Genomic DNA, 18,762 nt, shown 5'->3' with positions numbered 1-18,762 from the left:
CAGGGGGAGAGGAAACCTGCTCTGCCTTCAAAATAAAACCCTGATTTACAAGCGGTTTGCACAGAAACGTTTAATACAGGAGTCTGCAACCTATTGGCATTTAAGAGATGATGATGATGATGATGATGATGTGAAAATTTGCACACAAGTCAGAAGTGGCAAACCCTTTAAATACTTATGGCCATTACGCATTGGCAATTGACTCCATAGCGCCCCCTACAATGTTTTCACATTTGCAACATCTAAAATGCGCAACATGTTTAACATGTTTCACGTATGTCCAAGAAATTTGGGAGACCTATGCAGCATGTCGAGCTGGACAGAATTGTCACTGACACCTGTACCCTAAACCCAACAGGAAGTCCGTCACTTTGCATTATGCATGAAACGCGTGGAACACGATCCTCCTCGGGGGGGTAAGTCCAAGAGGCCTGAAACCTGGCCAGTATATACATAGTATATAGTATATAGACAGGCCTTTCTGATGAAAGCCTATCACAATGTAAATTTCAGGCTATACCTCTTTAAAACCTTTACCAATTTAAACAATTTCACTTTAAAAATAAAAACTTTTGAAACTTTTTTTTTTTTTTAATCTCTTAAAACTTCTTCATATCTTTTAAACTTTTTCAAATAATCTTTACCATTAAAGTGGATAGGAAAACCCTTCAACTTACCCTTCAACTCTGAACCACTACAGGTTCGCCATACTTAGCTTACTCAGCTCGAGACTTCGTTTAACTTTTAAAACGCTGCCACATCCGTCCACTATTCAGATGATATTCTCAATCCGAGTCCTGAAAGTAGCGAGGACTCCGTTCAACATTGCTTGCAGCTTTAATTTCTTCTTCTCTTTTCAAAATGGCCAAATGTGTTCAAAAATGCTAAAACTGCTTAAAAAAAAAGAGGTTTAAAAGTATGCAGCAAGCAAAACAACCGATTAATTTTTGAATTTGTGAATCAGTTGAAACATGTAAAACTGATCTGAATGACATTTCACAATGGATGACTAGTAAAAACCTGGCAAGGGCTGAATCTCTACCCGAACTATGGGTTTGAATCCCTCCCCACAATCTGTCCATCTGTCCTGTCTTCCCCTCTTCTTCCATCCTCAAACTTCAACTGAAAGTCTTCACTTCTGAGTTCTGCAGGTTTCTTCCTGTTAATAAGGGAGTTCGCCCTTTTCCACTGTCTCCTGGGCCTGGTCATGTGGAATTTAGTTTTTTTTTCTCAGTGAAAGGGCCATGAAATGACTGTGTTGTATTTAACACTGTATGAACTAGAACTACACTCGGTAGAGCGCAGACCTTCGCCAATGCCATCTTTGTTTGCGGAATCGAGTTAGCATCGCTAGCATCAGGTCGCTACGTCATTATGTGAAACACTGAGCAGGGAGCGTCTCCATGGCATGCTGATTCTCTTTTGATGCCTCTCCTATCTGCTTTGTATGAGAAGTTTTTTTTGCAGTTTTATGGGATTTATTAGAAAGGTTTTAGCTGTTAACATCCCAAAATCGAATCAACTAATCCTTGGATGATGACAAATCATCCCTGAAAATCCCATGCAATTTGGGTGAATAGTTTTTGCAAAAATTCACCTAAATAAATAAATAAATAAATAAATAAATACATACATACATACATACATACATACATACATACATACATACATACATACATACATACATACATACATACATACATACATACATACACACAGACAAAAACAAAAAAGCATAACCCTCTTGGCCCAACTTTCATCAGGGAAGGTAATAGAATTGAATTAGATTGGATTGAACTGATTTGAAATGAAATGGATTGAATTGAATTGAAAAACATTCATAATCCTGTTATCTCATCCTATTTACCGTGTGGAACAGTTGCCCTTCTAAAAATGTGATTTTCAATCTAAAAAGGTAACGCTGACTCATAGGTTTTTAGTTAGTTGCAAGAAAATATTGTTACATTTTACAGAACGACTCATAAAATGTCAGACATATTTTTAAAATAAATATTTTTCAAGCTGTTTTTTGAATATTTGAGTTAATGGAACCAGAATTTAACTGCAAACGCTGTACAACAAAGTAAGATCCTTTTCATGCGCTTTTCTTTTGAAATGCCTTAGCGGAAGCTGACTATATTCCTCGAAGTTGACTTTGTAGCTGTGTTTTCAAAAGTCGATCTGCTAGTTGTAAACCTGAAGTCAGAACTCAAATCGAAACTGTGTCATGTTGCTCTAGATTTCAGAAGCTTCCTTCATGGACTCCTCTGCTCCTGCAGCATTCAGGTAAATATTCCTCACTCTGTCTTTGTAAAAGCTTTTTGTTTTTTGACATTTGGACTTTAATAGAATCACCTTCACTGCGGAGAAATTTATCCTACACCCGTGTGGGATGCACACTTTCTTTTTCTGGTTATTTTTCTCTTTCATAATCACACTAGAGATCATCACCAAAAAATGTGAACATTTTAGTTTGTTTTGATCTATTGATCGACTGACTTGTCTCACGTGGTACAAAAAAAATTGTGGATTTACCTAATTAGAAATAAAGTCATTGCAAACTCATTAAAAACCTCGTTCAGCAACGTTTTTGCTGTGTTAAGCTCGCGTTTGAGTTTGACGAAAGGACACGTATAATATCTGTGACGTAATCATTTAGGAATTAGTTGCTATTCAATTGACATACTGACGAGCTTGTCAGTCTGGTTTGGGCGGCTGCTATGAAGAGCTGTAGTACAACTCCACCCCTACGGTTATTGGAATTGTGTTTTTGTTTTTTTTTTGTTTTGCGAGAAAATCTACTTTTACGTTTTTAGTTTTATGTGATAGAGTCTTGTAAAATAGTGGTAAAATGTACGTTGCGAAACTACCTTTCCCACAAGGCCTCTCGGTATGCTGCAATATAATCCTGACCGGAAGGAGGTGGCAGAGTGCTGGAAAAGCGTAGAAGAAGAAAAGTGGCTCAAACCCGAGGCGGGAGAAGACACGACTAAACAACTCTGCTCCAGCGAGCCGCAAAGAGGCTTTAAACCACTCGGACGTCGTCTTTTTTTTTAACCGTATTCTTCGCTTAATACTTTAAAGTCAACATTTTCTCGCTATATCGGGGCGTTTGAGGCGAAGAGGAGGCCGAAAAAGAAGCATTTGTCACCCCCCCCCGGCTGACTCACCCCGGCAGTGATTCAACAGGTCCGTGTGTTTTACAACTCCTTTAAAAATGTCTTTAATTAATGTAGAGATAAAGAAATGTTAACGCTAATTTTGTTAAATTCAACTAGTTTGATCGTGTTTACAAGGTGGACTACAGTCGAGAGGCTTTTTTTCCCTTCTTCCTTCTCTCCCCCTCCTACATAACATCCCCCATTCTGTGAAATGAATCAGACAGAAAAAAAAAATAAAATCACGAGTTCATCACTGACTCACACGCGAATAAGTTACTGCGTTGTATAGTCTGATTTCATCATTTGCTTACAATTTGAACTGAGCATGTTCATTTCTGAAAACGTCCATTTTAAACACTTCAGTTTACTACCCAGGTCATTTTTCAATTGTACTTTTAAATAGATTAACAAAAATACGTATTCACCAGATTTTCTCATCAGAAGACATAATAATGAATTCATTGTATTTGTGTCGTATTGCTTTTTAAAGCAACAGGATGAAAAGAAGTACATAAACGCATAAAAATCCAAATAGTTTTGTAAAATTGTACTTGTTCTATTGCCCTTTTAGTCACTTTTTTGTTTATCGAATTAAACTGTCTTAATATTTTAGTCTTAACAGTGTAATGAAATAAGGCATTAAATGAAAAATGTACAGGAAGCTGGTACAATGTGGAGAGAACTACTTGTAAAGTCGCTGTATTGACATTTTAATCTTTAAAATCATTGATTGCTGTGATTGAATCTTTTTTTCTGCTGCTGCTGAAGTGAAACGGCATAACCTCCATTAACTGAATACATGCAATGACAAACTATGCCTGAATGCAATTTTATACAATTAATGCAAAAGATAAATAATATAAGCATGATACTTTCTAAATATGTACTTAATTTCTAATCTCCTTTTTGTTTATTTTCTTCTCCAAACTATGCCGATCATACAAATGTACCCATCAACATTCATTTTTCATTAATATCTAGCTCAAGACGGAAGTATTAATGCCAAGAGGATGTGAGAAATTAATCCTAGTTTATGAAATATATCTCCAGATATGTCACAGTAATATTCAGAGCACAGCTTCTGCTTCCTTGTGCAGAAGTCATCATCACAACAAGCCGTTACCACTTGTACCGTAGTCTTGGTTATTGTTTTTAATTCAGACGCCCTTCTTATTCAAACTGAGGTTACCAACAGTGATGATGGAGATTTAAGCTTTTGCGGCACCAGATTGGGTCTTGGAAAGTCCTGAGTAGTGATATTAATAGTGTGCTCACCGGTCTGATGCCTTGGAGGTCGTCTCATATTTTTTAAACCAACGTGATGAAGCTAGAACAGAGGCACTATAATCCTTTTCTCTTGCTTCCTTCTAGATAAGCTGAACTTTATGGACGCCGCTAATATTTTCAATATAATTTCTCCCCCCTGCAGCTCAGAGATGTTCCCAAAGGGGCAGAAGCGTAAATCTCCAGCAGCGGACGAGGAACTCTCCGGCGAGAGCGGCCCCGAGTGGGAGAGCCAGCGGCAGGTTGTGTTCTCCATGTCCATGATCAAGTACCAGCACAGCCAGGAGCTGGTGGAGCCTAACCTGCGGCGGATCGTCCTGATCACCAACACGCTGCGGCAGTTGGACCTGCAGGGCAGCGGCGAGGCCCCGGCGGGGGCGGGGGGGTCAAAACTTCCCTCTGTGTCGGTTGATGGCGGCAGCGACTCTTCAGACCGCTGTAAAGAAAGGAATCTGGCGGGCTGTCAGTCGGGCGTGGCGCCGGCCGCCGGGGATGAGGACTGGGCGTCCATGTCCACAGAACCTGATTTCGAAGTAGAAACTGCCATCGCCTCCATCCTCTCCGCCCTGGACTCCATCGAGGGCAGCCCTCAGGCAGCTCCGCGGTCGCCGCTGAGGTCTCTGGAGAACCTCTCCGAGGGAGGTGCATCGTGGGAAAAACAGGAACCCCAGGCTTACTGCGAGAGCTGGGAGCGGCAGCCGGAGGCGAGCGGCGCGGCGCCGTCATCCAGCTACCTCGGCGAGGTCACCGTGGAGGATCTGTTCCAGGACATAGACGCGTCCCTGCTGGAGTCGGACATGGAACTGCTCGGGCTGAGGGGCGGCGCGTTCGGACACCCGGCCGGGGAGGAGCTCCTCCGATACCTGCCGCCCTTTGCTCCGTCCTCGGACTCTTTCGCCATCGCGCTCAATCAGAACCTCAAGTGCTTGCCTGCGTTCTCCTCCTTCATCCCGGCGTCGTCCTCTTCCTCGCCTGCTCTGTTCACTACTCAGAATCACTTGAGGGAAGGATTTGAGCTGGAGCATCTCATGGAGGTCCTGGTGGAATCCTGATGAACGCAGCCACACCAGGAAGTAACCATCCACTAAGTTAGTGGACACAAAGTGAATTCAGCCAAGTATTGGATGGTCACATTGGCTGTCCGTTGTAATATATAAATGTATATTGTTCATTATGAGACTTAAAAAGTACAGAGACGGCTCTGGAGGTGTATGAAGTACATGAATGGTTCCTGTCTAAGACGGAAACCGCTCCACAGGAGGGCGAATGGCAGCAGCTGTGATATGAGATTTTAGTGGGGGGGGGGGGTGTTACTGGCATATATGGCGCCATGGTGAAAACGGTAGGTGGTAAAGCACATTTTAATGAGGCTAAGCAGTGAGTCAGAGGACCGAGAGCGGTAGGAACATTTTACGACAGTGACTCGGCTCATTAAAGCTCAGGACCGGAGGTCCAGAGCCGGATCAATCAATCCGAGATTTCCAGGTCACGATCGAGTGTTAGAAACACTTTATGATCAATCACAGCTGGTGTTTCAGTGAGGATTCAATTCAAAATGGTAAAACAAAAACACAACCCAACATACATTGTTCTCTAGGAATTAAAAGTACGATCAGGTAAAATCTGAGCACCCTGGAAAATGCAGCTATTGGGCATTAAAAGAACGTCTGTGATATCTGGGAGCTTTATTTTTTTTACAAGTTTATTACTTGAACGTTGTCTTTATCGCAGTGACTGGTTCCTCATTTTGAGTGTAAAAGAAAAACTGTGATCTGTTTTGTTTGAATTTCCTCTAAAGTTACGGCGCTAAATGCAGGAAACGGAGCAGCATGTGGTTGTTTGAGATGTTTTTATCCTGAAAAACTTTTTACTGCAGTAAAGTGGGAACCGCCAAGACTGTTACATGAAACACTTCCACCTGAAGGTGGCAGCACGGAGCCACAGTTCGTCCTTTTTCATCAGGGTTTTTCTAATAATTGTACTTAAGTTGTTTTAGGCAGTGGCACTACATGTTCACAAAGTGGAATCGTGTTGCTGAGTGAGAATGTGTGGGAAGGATTCAGCTGCTGAACTGAACCAGGAAGCTCATGATGATCCCCGTTTGTCAGGTTTTTCTACTTTATGGATTAGTGTTGCTTTCTATGCAAAGACCTCTCCCACAGTCACAAGCTATTTATGAACGGAATATTTAAAAGCAGACCAATCACTAATGGGGTGTTCAGACACCCTCATGGCAGTTATTGTATCGACTTTCTACACTTAACGTTTTGCTATCGGGGGAGTAATGCACAGTAAACCACATGTGTACTTTTCATATATATATAAAAAAAATTGTTTATGTGTACTGTTTTTTTAATAAAAAGGTCAAATGAGAATGTGTGTGACGTGTGACATTAAACCAAAATTCACTTAACGGTTTTTCTAACTAATGGATCCCTATAGCCTGTACGAGGCCCCACAAGTGAAAGTCTCAACGCCCTCACTTGCTCAACTTTTTAGTAAAAGTGATCATACATGCAATTCAGAGATTTTCCCTTCACGACATCATAAGGGGAAATAAACACTCCCCATCTGGTAGTGGATACTCAGTGTGACCCTCCCACTCGTAGATAAAAACTACTGGTTAGCAGGAGCTAGCGTTAGCTACTTGGTAGTAAACAACGTCAGGACGGCTACGGATTTGTGTTGAGTTTTTTATTTTAACGTCTGTTAGCAACAAGGGACACTAAAGAGTCACCAGTTAACAGGGAAACCACTTCATCTGTAACACCGGGATGCTCTTCTCTCCAAGATGGTCCTAGAGCAGGGGTGTCAAACTCAGATCCTCGAGGGCCGCAGCCCTGCACGTTTTCAATGTCTCCCTCCCCTGAATGTCCTGATGGTTCATCATCACATTCAGCACAAAGCCAGATAACGAGCTGCTCATTGCAATCAGCTGTGTTGAAGCTGGGAGACATGCAAAACGTGCAGGGCTGCGGCCCTCGAGGCCTGGAGTTCGACACATGTGTCCTAGAGTCTGTCCACGCCGGGTATAATGCGGAACCGTTAAGGCAGGGGTTCTCCAATCCCGGCTTCGAGAGCCGGTGTCCTGCATGTTTTTCAGTTTCTCCCAGTTGCAACACACCTGAATCCAATCAGGGGCTCGTTACTCGGCTTTTTTTACAAGCTGGACGATGACATCAACATCAGATCGAGGTGTGCTGAAGCTGGGAGAGAGCGAAAACGTGCAGGACACAGAACCTCGAGGCCCGGGATTGAGAACTCCTGCTTTAAGGTTTCTGGGTGCTTTTGAGTTGAAACATAACGACTGATTAATCACAAAGCTTTAGGAAGGTGTTCAAGCTTGCTAGGCAATTAAAAACAAAAAGGTTTTTTTTTTCTATTTCTTTTGGCGACATTTTAGTTTAGCCCAACTGAGAAGAAAGACATTTAGAGAGCGTTTTTTTGTGGTTGTTCAAGTAAAGTTAAAAATTCACATATCGAACACAGTTGACAAACACTGGAGGCAAAAAATATTAGCTTCAGAACTTTCCAAATTTAAATGACATGAAGATGACAGAAGAGATTAACAACAAACACAGCCAAGATGGTTTTTTAAATTTAGAACAGTTTATTTGTGAATACTAAACAACAACATACACACTAATCTAGACAGTCTACAGTACCCTATATATTTAACTTTTTTTTTTAAAGACAACTTTAATGTACATGTCTAACATTAAAGTGCTTTTTGAGTGTTAAACATCTCTGTTCGGCGGAACTTCAGACGTAGAAGAACCCCAGACTCCGAGCAGGCTGAGATTCTCATTTGGTCCATTATTAAAATAAATCACATCTTCAATCTGCACAATTAAACACACTTTTTTGTTTCCTTCCTTTTTGAAATCCTTAAGATGTTGCACTACATATAAACGGACGCCAGGGGGCAGCACAATACAGGAAAAGCGCCCTCTTCTTGAGGTAAACTGGTAGTCTGACCCAGATCGGGATCTAATTCAATAAATACTACACGTTACCCAACATTTACATTTTTAAAGATCATGATGTGTCCAGATTAGAGGAAACTGATCAATATTTTAAATACTATAACTTCTTCTGTCGCTCCATAAGGCCAACCCAACCAGACTGCACGGTGGTGTAAACAATCTGGATGTGCGCCCATAAAAACAAAGGCTCTAAAAGACCTGAAACAAACAAAGACATCTGTTAGTCCTAAACGTGCAACCAAAGTATGAAACCGCGACAAAAAGTGATTTGGAAGTAAAGAAAAACATCCATTCAAAGTTTTTAGGCTCCAGCCGTTCACGTGCGATCCTGAGGCTGCCAACACACCACAGTGACACCAGTGTGCACGAGGAAAACCAGGCACGTGTGCCGAACGTGGCGATAACCTCCGAGTCAGTCCGCCGGTCCTCGAAGACTGAACCTCAACTCTCGTCTTCATTACTGGCCACGCCTCCTTGGGTTTGAAGGAGGACATGCCAAAAATGGAGACGAGAATGCAGATTCAGCCCAGCGGTGTCGCTCGCTATGTAACCGCCGCGCAGGGCGGGAGAAAGCGCCTCTCGTCTCTTGTCCTGGTCTCGCAGCTCAGCCCTTGTTGATGGAGTTGTAGGACGGCTGCGTTCCCGGCTCCAGCGGCGTGATGACCTCCTTCTCCGGAGGAGGCGTCCGCTCGTCGTCCACAATGGGCTCGCGCTCCTCGTCCGGGTTGGACTCCTCGCAGCGCGGCAGCTGCAGGAAGGTGGTCAGGCCGTGCTGGTCGGCCATCTTGTGGAAGGTGCGCAGCAGCAGGTACATCATCATCAGACCCAGGAACAAGTAGACTGGAGGGAAGAGAAAAGGTTTGGAATGAGCGGGGGGAGCCGTTTCGAGCAGGACCTGAAATATTGCATGAAGCAAACGAATGGATGGATCTTGTGTCTGTACTGCAATTCTTATCGTCTGCGTTTCTCCTGGAAGCTTAAGAATCTGGGCCAATAGATTAACTCAATTTCATCCAATATCCTGCAGCCTAATGCAGAGTCATCGTTTCAAATTCACGGTTGCCACTAGAGCACACTTCTATCCAATTTATTCTAATCTAATTTTAAATCGAAGCTTTTTGGTCTAAATTAATTCATTGAGTTCAGGGGAAAAAAAACTAACAAACAAAAAAAACGTATTTTCCAGGTGTTCAGAATCAGCTTCAACAAGCTGGAAAACTTCATGTTGACCCATCCATCACCGTTCAAAATACAGAGGCCAAAGAAGCATTCAAGGAAAATTGCAAAATGACCAACAGAAGCAAAACACTAAACAATTCAGTTATCAACATACTCTGGCAAAAAAATACACATTGGTACTTGGAGAAGCCAACACATGATTGTAAAGACAAATTTTTTTTCGCTATTCTTATTTGAAATGTGAAAAGGTTGGATTAATATCAGGAAATACTTGCTCATGCGGCCGTGTTGAAAGTACTTAACTGTCCAAAATGTTAAACTTTTGTCTTTTTTTGTTGTGTATCGTTATTGACGTGTATACATCAGTGAGTCCTGGTATATGTAAGTGGCTTAGTTCCTCTTGTATACACGTCAATGACGATCTAAAACCAGGAGACGCTGAGGTCAGCGTTAAACATGTTGGAATACGTCATCTGATTTGGATTTGTATGTTTTTAAGAACAAATAACGATGACATAAAAATAAAAGCAGAGACAATACAATGGAAAATAAAATAAATTCAAATAAAAAATCTGTACAAAATAAACTGATCTCATAAACATAAAAGACGGCAAATCTATAAAAAAAAAAAAAAAAAAAAAAAGGTGGGGGTTGCATTGTTTTCCCTTCTTGAATGTCTAAATTGTTTTGACTTTGACCGTTTTTATGATGTTTCTCCATTTTCAGCTCGGTGATTTTAAAATATAATGATGTAGTGTATGAATGTCTTGAAATGCATTATTCAAAAAAAAAAAATAAAATTATTATTATTATAACCTCACTCATCTATTGTGTGCTGGAACGAGCTGCAGTGGGTTTCCAGTTAAGGTGGAAATTATGGAGGTAAAAGTTCCAAGTTAGACAACAATCGGATGCGTTTCCTCGACTCGAAGGACGGAACCGTCCAAGTTACTCATGAACGCACCACTACGGTCTCTTCCTTTAAGACTGATGGAAGCGGAAATACTTTTTTCAATCAAACCATTTTAACAAAAATGGAGGACAGACGTTCCCTCTGGTTGTTGTTGGAGGTGAAAACAAATTCCACTCAGCATGTGTTATTTCTGCTCTGATTCTTGTGTTTTGCCTTGAAGGAAAAAAAAAAAAAAAAAAGGACATGTGGCCTTTCCCTTCGTCACATGTGAGCATTAAAGTGGCCCAGAGTAGCACAGAGTTCAGGTCCTGGACAATAGCCTCCCCACAGTGCAAGTAGGCCAAGTTTTAAAAAAACAAACAAAAAATAGAAACCGGTTGACGGATTAGGCCACGGCTCGGTGACTGTGACCAGAGTGCAGTCAGTGCGTGTAAACACATCATGTTTTCACACATACAAACACCCACGCAGGGTTCACTGCATTAAAGCAAGTCAGTCCAAATAAACAGCGTTCCTACAACTCAACTCAACTCGAACGGGCACTCAGTAGAGCGCAGACCTTCGCCAACGCCACATTTGTTTGTGGAACAGAGTTAGCATAGTTAGCATGTTAGCTCATATCGATGCTAACTAGCCTGTCAGGTAGCAACATCACAGTGTGAAACACTGCGCGGCGGCACACAGATAAACCACTTCCAGAGTCAATGCCCTCACACCGCTGTTTCCGGATACTAGCCGAACCAAAACATTAGCTGCGCGTCTCCATGGCAACAAACGCTGATCTTTGAGCTCCATGGAGGTGCCTCTCTCATCCGCTTTCTATGGGACATTTTGTCGCAGTTTTGGGGGATCTATTCAGAAACGGTCATCCGTTAACGTCCCAAAATCTAATCGATTGGTCCTTGGATGATTACAAATAGTCCCTGAAGATTTCATGCAATTTGGGTGAGTAGTTTTTGTAAAAAGTTGGTTAAATACACATATAAAAACCAATAAATAAATAAATACACGCAGCCAAAAACATAACCTTCGCTCCCAACATTCATTGGTGTAGGTAATCACACATAGCTCCCAAAAAGTCTGTAAATGTCTTAGTTGCATCTGTCAAAAAATGCATTGTATATTAAAAAAAAAAATGAAGGTTGTGCTGGTATACAGGAATAATTGTAAAAAAAACTCTGCGAGTTTCTCCATTAATACAGTATTAATGGAGATTCTCTGTATCAGCATTCTGTTGTCATACAGTGACATCTAGTGGTCATTTTTTTAATGTAAATTTCATGACTAACCAAACATCTAAAAATATCTATGACTTATAAACTGGGAAATACTTCATTTCTCTTCATGATTGTAAAAACCCTACATATAAACTCTATGGCCCCCAGGCAGGTTTAAAACAGTGACTCACTTTGATGAACTGTTCCACCTTGGAATGTGGGTCTCCCAGGATATTTAATCAAAGAGGTAAAACATCTTTAAAACCTAAATAAAGTCCAGTTTCCTTGCAGAAACAGGGACCCGATGACCTGGATGTCGGAGCCTTCACAGAAACGCTGCTCGAAATATTCTGCAGCCTCAGCAAGGTCTCTGGTTCAAGTCTCCAGTTGTGTAGAAAGGGTTTCTTTTGAAGGCATAATCATTTATAGTAAAAGAAACAAAGGACCAGCTATGTTCTGTCGGTGCTTCTTTCTAGCTTTACAGGGAAGAACTGATTTGTTTTGCATCCAATGACTTGTGTTTTTCAAAAAAAACAAAAAAAAAAACAACAACAACAACCTGTGTTGCTGTTTTGAAAACCTTTTAGCTGTGGGCACTTCAGCAGGGGCCCAAACAGCAGCTTCACCATCGGGGCCGTGAGAACAACAGGCCTCATTCTGCAGCCGCTCTCTAATCCTCCTCACAACTTGCAGGGACTGCCGGGGTTTAATCTGACCCGACCCACACCGCCGTTACGTAACGCAGCCTGCAGGACGGGGAAACGTCTCGGGTGCCCCGTGTGAACCGCCGGGACTCCGTCCAGGAGGGAGTCCAGGGATTAGCTGCGGAAAGAGACGTTGGAAAAACAGAAACTTTCTGCAAATCTGATGTGAAACCCTAATTTGGGTTGATAAAGATAGAAAGTTCACATCAAACTAATACTTTGGGTTGAAAGAAAGCATCGACCACAGAGGCTTTTTTCTTATTTGTTGGCAACACAACTGCTGCAGTCGTCCAGGGTATTCACTGCAGACCACAGCCACGTAAACAACAGCCCGGCTACTTTTAGACAAGAAGGTCATTCCAACCCCTGATTCAGTTCGACACAAAACACACAAAAAAAAAAGACCACACAAAGAGACAAGAGCGCCACTGTGACGGGGGGAAACAAAAAAAAAAAAAAAAACATGTGACGAGCGAGAGAGAGAGAGGAACCTCTGCAAGTGTCCCTCTGAAGACGGTGTCCTCTCTTCAGACGTCATGAGGACAAATCGTAGGACCAGTTTATTTTGAACAAATGTGTCATGGAAGAAACCTACTTATTTAAAAGCATACAACTGAACCAATATAAAGATGTGGAAAATGTGACTTCAGGGGCCACATGCAGGCCAGTTTCACATCGGGTGGGTCGGACCGAAGAACTCCTGTCATTATAACCTTTGAATTTTACAATTTGCTTCATTGCGGCGCACAATGAATGAATGTACGTGATGAAATCGTCTAGATTTTTGCAAGATCAAACAATTAGTGCTGAAAATGACTACAATCTCAACCTAGTCAATTTCAATGAAACATTTTGGTGAAAAATAAAGTGAAATGTCAAAAAATACTCCTACAATACACCAAAATACAGAAGCGGCTTTCACAATAAAACCATCGAGAAGTTTCTCAAAACAAACATTTATCCACGTTAATGTTTGTTACTTACTCCTACTAAGAAACCAACTTATTGATGTTGTCCGAGAGGAGACATATCGTCTGCTCCTAGAGGGACAACCAAACCATCTCTTAGGACTAAAACAGTTCAGCAAAAAGTACTTCTGAAATTATTTGAGGTGAGAAAAACGTGTGGACGCTGAAGCGGCCCTCGTTTTAGTTCCACTGTTTTCCTAAAGTTCCAGAATGTGTCGGACCGCACATCCGCTTCATTTGCACAAAGCTGGCAGGATTCTACTTTATACAAATGTGATCCGAGATGACACCACGCCACGCCACGCGACGCAGCTCGAAAGGCATCGCACCTCACCCAGCATGCACCGCGGTGCGTTTCACAGACAATGAATGGGATGCGGGAAAGGGACGATCCCGTGGACACGTACCTTCTTTATGCACTGCGGGTGGGTTAACTGCGTTAAATGTCTTAATAAGATTAATCATGATGGACTAATCCACGTTCACGTGTTAATTTTGACAATCCTGATTAAAATAGGTTTTATCTTCCGAGTCTTTTTGTAGAGGAGTCGGCCTGTTGTGACTCATGGAGGAGAGAAGCAACAACAGTCGCCTCATTGCTGCTTGATCGTTTTGTTCTGGAGTTTTTTTTATTTCTTTGACATGTGAGAATCAGATGTCGACAACCTGAGAGCAGATCAAGCCTCCGGTGATCTCTGCAGTGACTCCAGGATAGGAAACCACCGACACAATCTCTGATTTCTGCTGCTCATCCATCACTTTTCTGGAAGAAAGCGAGGCTTTTTAGAGCGGCTGGCAGTGAACCAGCAGCATGCAGGCGCCTCTCTCTTTGGAAGTAAAACATTACGAATCACTCAGGAGAGGAACGATGACTCAGATGTTATTGCCAAAGTCATGATAAAATTAGCTTCTAATATGGGAATTTAGTGCTATAAATAGCACAGACCTCTATTTCTAATAAGAGTGAGAGCTTGCAGCAGATCTAAGACTTTTTTTTTTTTTTTTTTTTTTTTTTTTAACATCTAAATGCTAAATTCCTCTCTACAAGCACATGTGAACATTGTTTTTTTCCTGGTTCTCTCATACTCGGAACTACACAGAGTGAAAGCTGAGGATGAATGAAGGTCCAGGGTGATCGTTAAAAAAATGATATGAGGATTTAAACTGTAGACACAGTTTTTATGTGATCTAGTAAATAGTTTAGGACTCTTTTATATGAAGGAATAAAACTGGAAAAAAAAAACACAAATTCTCTCAAATCACCTCCCACATAATTCCTGTCATGAATCTACTTTGGGTCTGTTTACAGGAGGCCTTCACATTTACAACACATCACACATTTATTTGGAATCTTTGATCCACTTGAACCATCAGTGGCGGCTGGTGGGAAATTTCTAAGTTGGGGTTCTACGCCATTTTTCAATTTCAGCAATCTTGTGTTTTTATAGATTGAGATGCCCCCTAGTGGTGAAAATTAGTGTACTTTTAAACAGCTAGTGAATAGAGAGCATTTTTAAATGACCCTTTATCAACACATTTGGAAGCAAATTCATGTTGGCCACTGGATTTCTACTGCTGCTCAGAGAGGTGATTGGCTGGATTTACCGATACCTGATCTATCAAAAATCGAATCGGGAAATTCGTATTTGAAATATTATTTTTCATTTCGACTGGAAATGAGCTGCACAGAAGAGAGAACTTCCATTTCCACAAGCAAAAAGACTGAGGGGCCGTCCACACCAGGAAACCGGTTCACCTGAACGAGCTGTTTTTGGCTTATCATCCACATGAGGCGGCGTTTTAGGAGCCCGACGACAGTTTTTTTTGGGTTTTTTTTTTAAAACACGGGTCCCAGAGTGGGGAAATTCTAAAACCCCGGCTCGTGCCGTCCAACCCCCCGGGGTGTGGACGGCAAAGTCAACAAAGACAATCATCCGCAGAAAAAAGATGATGTAATCGACCCCCTCTTCCCCCCACCGCGGTCCGCAAATGTCACCCAACAACCATAATCACGGACCACAAGCTTCGGTGAAGCTGCTGACACTGGAAGCAGAAGGAGTGGGGCTATAGACCTATAAAACTAGAGTTATATAGTGGTTTATATGCAGGAGTCTACTTCTAAATTTCTATATGATCTGTCGTCTTCTGCGTTTTTGTTGCGTTTGGGGAGTCACAGCGCCCCTAAAGGCCTGGCATGTGTACTACATGCCCTGAAGCCTTGTGTTGAGCCGTGTGTATATAGTGAGGTGTGGACGGGAGTTTTTTGGGAGAAGGCCAGGGAGAAAAGATTGTTTTTTCGTTGTGTGGATGTACCCTGAGTTTAATGAGGAACTGAACTCTCTGCTCCGAGGGAGGAGGAGCAGAGACGTGTTACTTCACACATCTGATGTGTGAGCGAAGGGAGGCACACAGTGGTGATAACACTGAGGTGTGTGTGTGTTACATGTGCATGACAAAGGGAATTAGTAAAACTATGACGAGGCACTTCAGCTTCTTCTTGTACACACAGTTGACTAGTTTTAAAAAGTCAGCCTGTGATAAACAATGAACAATAAAACTGGGATGATGACATGGAATGCACCTAGTCAGTCACATTTATAATTCATTTAAGAATTATTCTTGGTATGAAAAATAATGTATTAATTGTAGGACCTACAACAATTCAGAGAAGTTTACACCATTTACAGAATTTTTGAGCTTTAAATGGTGTAAAAGTCTTAAAACATCCTGCAACAACCAATAATCTAATAATGCTTTAATGTAGTAACTCCCCGAGAGTGTAAAAAGACATTTGATCCCAAATTGTAATGACATTTTAACAATGACCTAATAACATGACATGAGGAGTAGCAGTCAAAAAAAAAAAAAAAACAGCCAATATTGTAATAATACATAAATATAGACTGCATTTCTTGGAAAGGAAAGCTTTTTATTACATCTTTTTGTGCAGTGAATGAATCATTCATTTATTGAGGATCCATGCTGCATTCGCCATATTTTAATTTATTACATTATTGGTTGCTACACATCCTGCAACACTGTGGAGTGTAAAAAAACAAAAAACAAAAAAAAAGGTCAATTTGCCAGTATTATACCCAATCCGGAGTTAAAAATCTGGGTTTCCTCGTGCTGTTTGAAACATACTTACTATTCCCAAAATTTTCTGCACGTTTTGATGTGCTTTGTGTATGTGCTCCCGTTTTCACCAAAATCCCCCCGACTTTGCATTGGAAATGTTTTGCGTTTTTTTGCAATTTTTGTCTGAAACAGTTTCCCGAATCGTTAACAAGAGTCACTGCACACTATTCCCGAGTTAGTTACGTGACGAAAATCTGGTGGAAGAAAAGAAAAAAAATAATTAAACCGATGCGTAGGGTCGCAATCTTAGCGACTTGCCTCTTAAAGCAGCAGGCACACGGAATTATCACATGAATAAGTCGTGTTTAGCCTTTTTGGGTGACCTGAGGAAACACATGGTTGTGTTCAGCTGCAGTTTCCAGCTCCATGCTGACAATTTACTCAATAACACTATGACAAAAGTCATGTGAAGCAAGTGTTCAAAGTAATAAATTCAGTGTGCTCTGACCTGCTCAGGAAACATGGGAGCGATAAATACATCCTGGATCCTGATGAGACAACACCTACTTATCAAACTCATGCAGCGTTTAGGAAGTGTGAAAACAGTGTGAGATCTCAGCACCATCAGATCTTTATATATATATATATATATATATATATACACACATTTTTTTTTTTGAAGAAAATACCTTCAAAACAGCCTGTCAACTGCAAAGAAACAAACTGATGTAATCTCCAGGCTAGAAACCGCTAAATAAAGTAAAACAGCTAGAATAGATGAAATTACAAAAAAAAAAAAAGGGGGGGATAAAATGGCAAAATCTACTCAAATGATAATAAAAAAAAAAAAAACAGTAATAATTGTTAAACTAAAATGAATAAAATTGCTAGTACAACATTATTTTTCAGGAAAGAAAGGGGAAAAAAAATGAAAGAAAAGAAAAAATAAAAGTAGAAAAAAGGAGGATTTTTTGGGGTAGAGCTAAAATTGCTCTAACTACGAGATGAAATGTTCACAAAACTGACAATAAAGTAAATCTGATGGATTTAAAGGAGGATTTCGAAACTTTGAAGGTGTTTGACTCATCATGGCAACACAGTCCCGCAACAGTAAATCAATATTTTATTTATGCAAACTCACATTTAAGAATTTATCAATTTTTTTACTTTTTTAAAAATTCTGTATCCAAGCTTTTGTCAGCGGTTGACACGCAAAGATATTTTCCTTTCCAAGAACTTGTTCCGTCTTTCTCTACTAGTGAAATGCCATTAGCCTGCCAATGCTGACTCGCAATCTATTTATTTAACTCAACCTTTATTTGTACAGGTAATCTTGATCACATGTTCTCATTTACAACAGGGAGCTGTGAAAACACAAAGGACAAACTGACACAAGGCTGCATAAACAGGCAACATGAAGGGTGGAGCAGCTTTTGGATTATGGGACATTTTAACTAGCAGGCATTTATAAATAGAGCCATTAAAGTACAATAGCCTTGTCAGCAATGTTTTTTGTTGGTTTTTATGATGATAGTCATAATTACAAGATTAGTAACAAAGTGTTTTTCTGTGCATTAATCCCATCTGGCGACTTGTGATTAAAATGTGGTTTCACACACAACTTCTTCTCAATCAGGCTAATAAGTTAAATGTAGGATATTGTCCATTTTTTTTTTAAAATTGCAAACTATTAAAGACTACTTTTCCATATCAAAAAATAATAAACCAAAAAGTTTTGTAAGTTGGTGCAAATTCTGACCTGTACAAATAAAGGTTGAGTTAAATAAATAGATTGCAAATTCTGACCGTGTTTTTGAAAACAATTTTTTCTTTTTGTTTTAATGTTTCTGCCAACAGTCTGAACTACAGAAATGAAAGGAGGCTCTTCACTTTAATTAGATTTCCTAAGTTGAAAAAGTCGATTATTAAGTTTTCTTCTCACTAATTTAAAGAGCAGTTAACATGAGCAGCTAGATTTGCCTCAGCAGTGGGTTGGGTTAGGAATTAAAGGTCCCATATTGGTTTTGTAACAGTAATGTATGTCCCCATAGTCTGTGTATGAGGCCCCAGAAGAGAAGAAAGTCTGTCATCTCCCTCACTTGCTCCACTTTTTAGCGACAGTGTACTCAAACAGGCGATTCAGAGATTTTCCCTTCATGACATCATAAGGGGAACTAAGCACTTCGTCTGGTAGTGGACATATAGATTGACTCTCCCACAGGTAGATAAAAACTTTAAATGAAAAGATTACCGATATACTGAATAAATTCAG

The 18,762-nt window shown here is 40.7% G+C and overlaps 2 protein-coding genes across 4 annotated transcripts in view; one reads left to right on the top strand and one right to left on the bottom strand.

Annotated features, from left to right (window-relative positions):
* Positions 1 to 18,762, bottom strand: part of kcnk6 (potassium channel, subfamily K, member 6) — a 242,276-nt gene that overhangs the window by 210,431 nt on the left and 13,083 nt on the right. Inside the window, exon 3 of one of the 2 annotated variants that reach the window (XR_013935179.1) lies at positions 8,867 to 9,271. Coding sequence is in view for 1 of the 2 variants with exons in the window: in XM_080459047.1 (XP_080315173.1) it covers positions 9,036 to 9,271 (236 nt within the window). In the remaining variant the exon portion in view is untranslated. Of the gene's footprint in view, positions 1 to 7,835; positions 9,272 to 18,762 lie in introns of those variants that run through there. The other variant, XM_080459047.1, reaches the window with a different exon arrangement.
* On the top strand, positions 2,175 to 6,818 carry sertad3 (SERTA domain containing 3). Of its 2 annotated transcripts, none has more exons than XM_080459048.1 (2): positions 2,175 to 2,286; positions 4,591 to 6,818. In XM_080459048.1, the coding sequence occupies exons 1-2, from the start codon at positions 2,258 to 2,260 to the stop codon at positions 5,495 to 5,497; spliced, it is 936 nt and encodes a 311-aa protein (XP_080315174.1). In that variant the 5' UTR covers positions 2,175 to 2,257; the 3' UTR covers positions 5,498 to 6,818. The 2 variants fall into 2 exon arrangements, with proteins under 2 accessions (XP_080315174.1, XP_080315175.1); XM_080459049.1 differs by lacking the exon at positions 2,175 to 2,286 and adding an exon at positions 2,883 to 3,189.

Source organism: Lipophrys pholis, assembly GCF_963383615.2.
Source record: "Lipophrys pholis genome assembly, chromosome: 3".
NCBI lineage: Eukaryota > Metazoa > Chordata > Actinopteri > Blenniiformes > Blenniidae > Lipophrys > Lipophrys pholis.
Note: the sequence above shows the minus strand (reverse complement) of the source record. Positions and strands in the feature narration are given on the sequence as shown.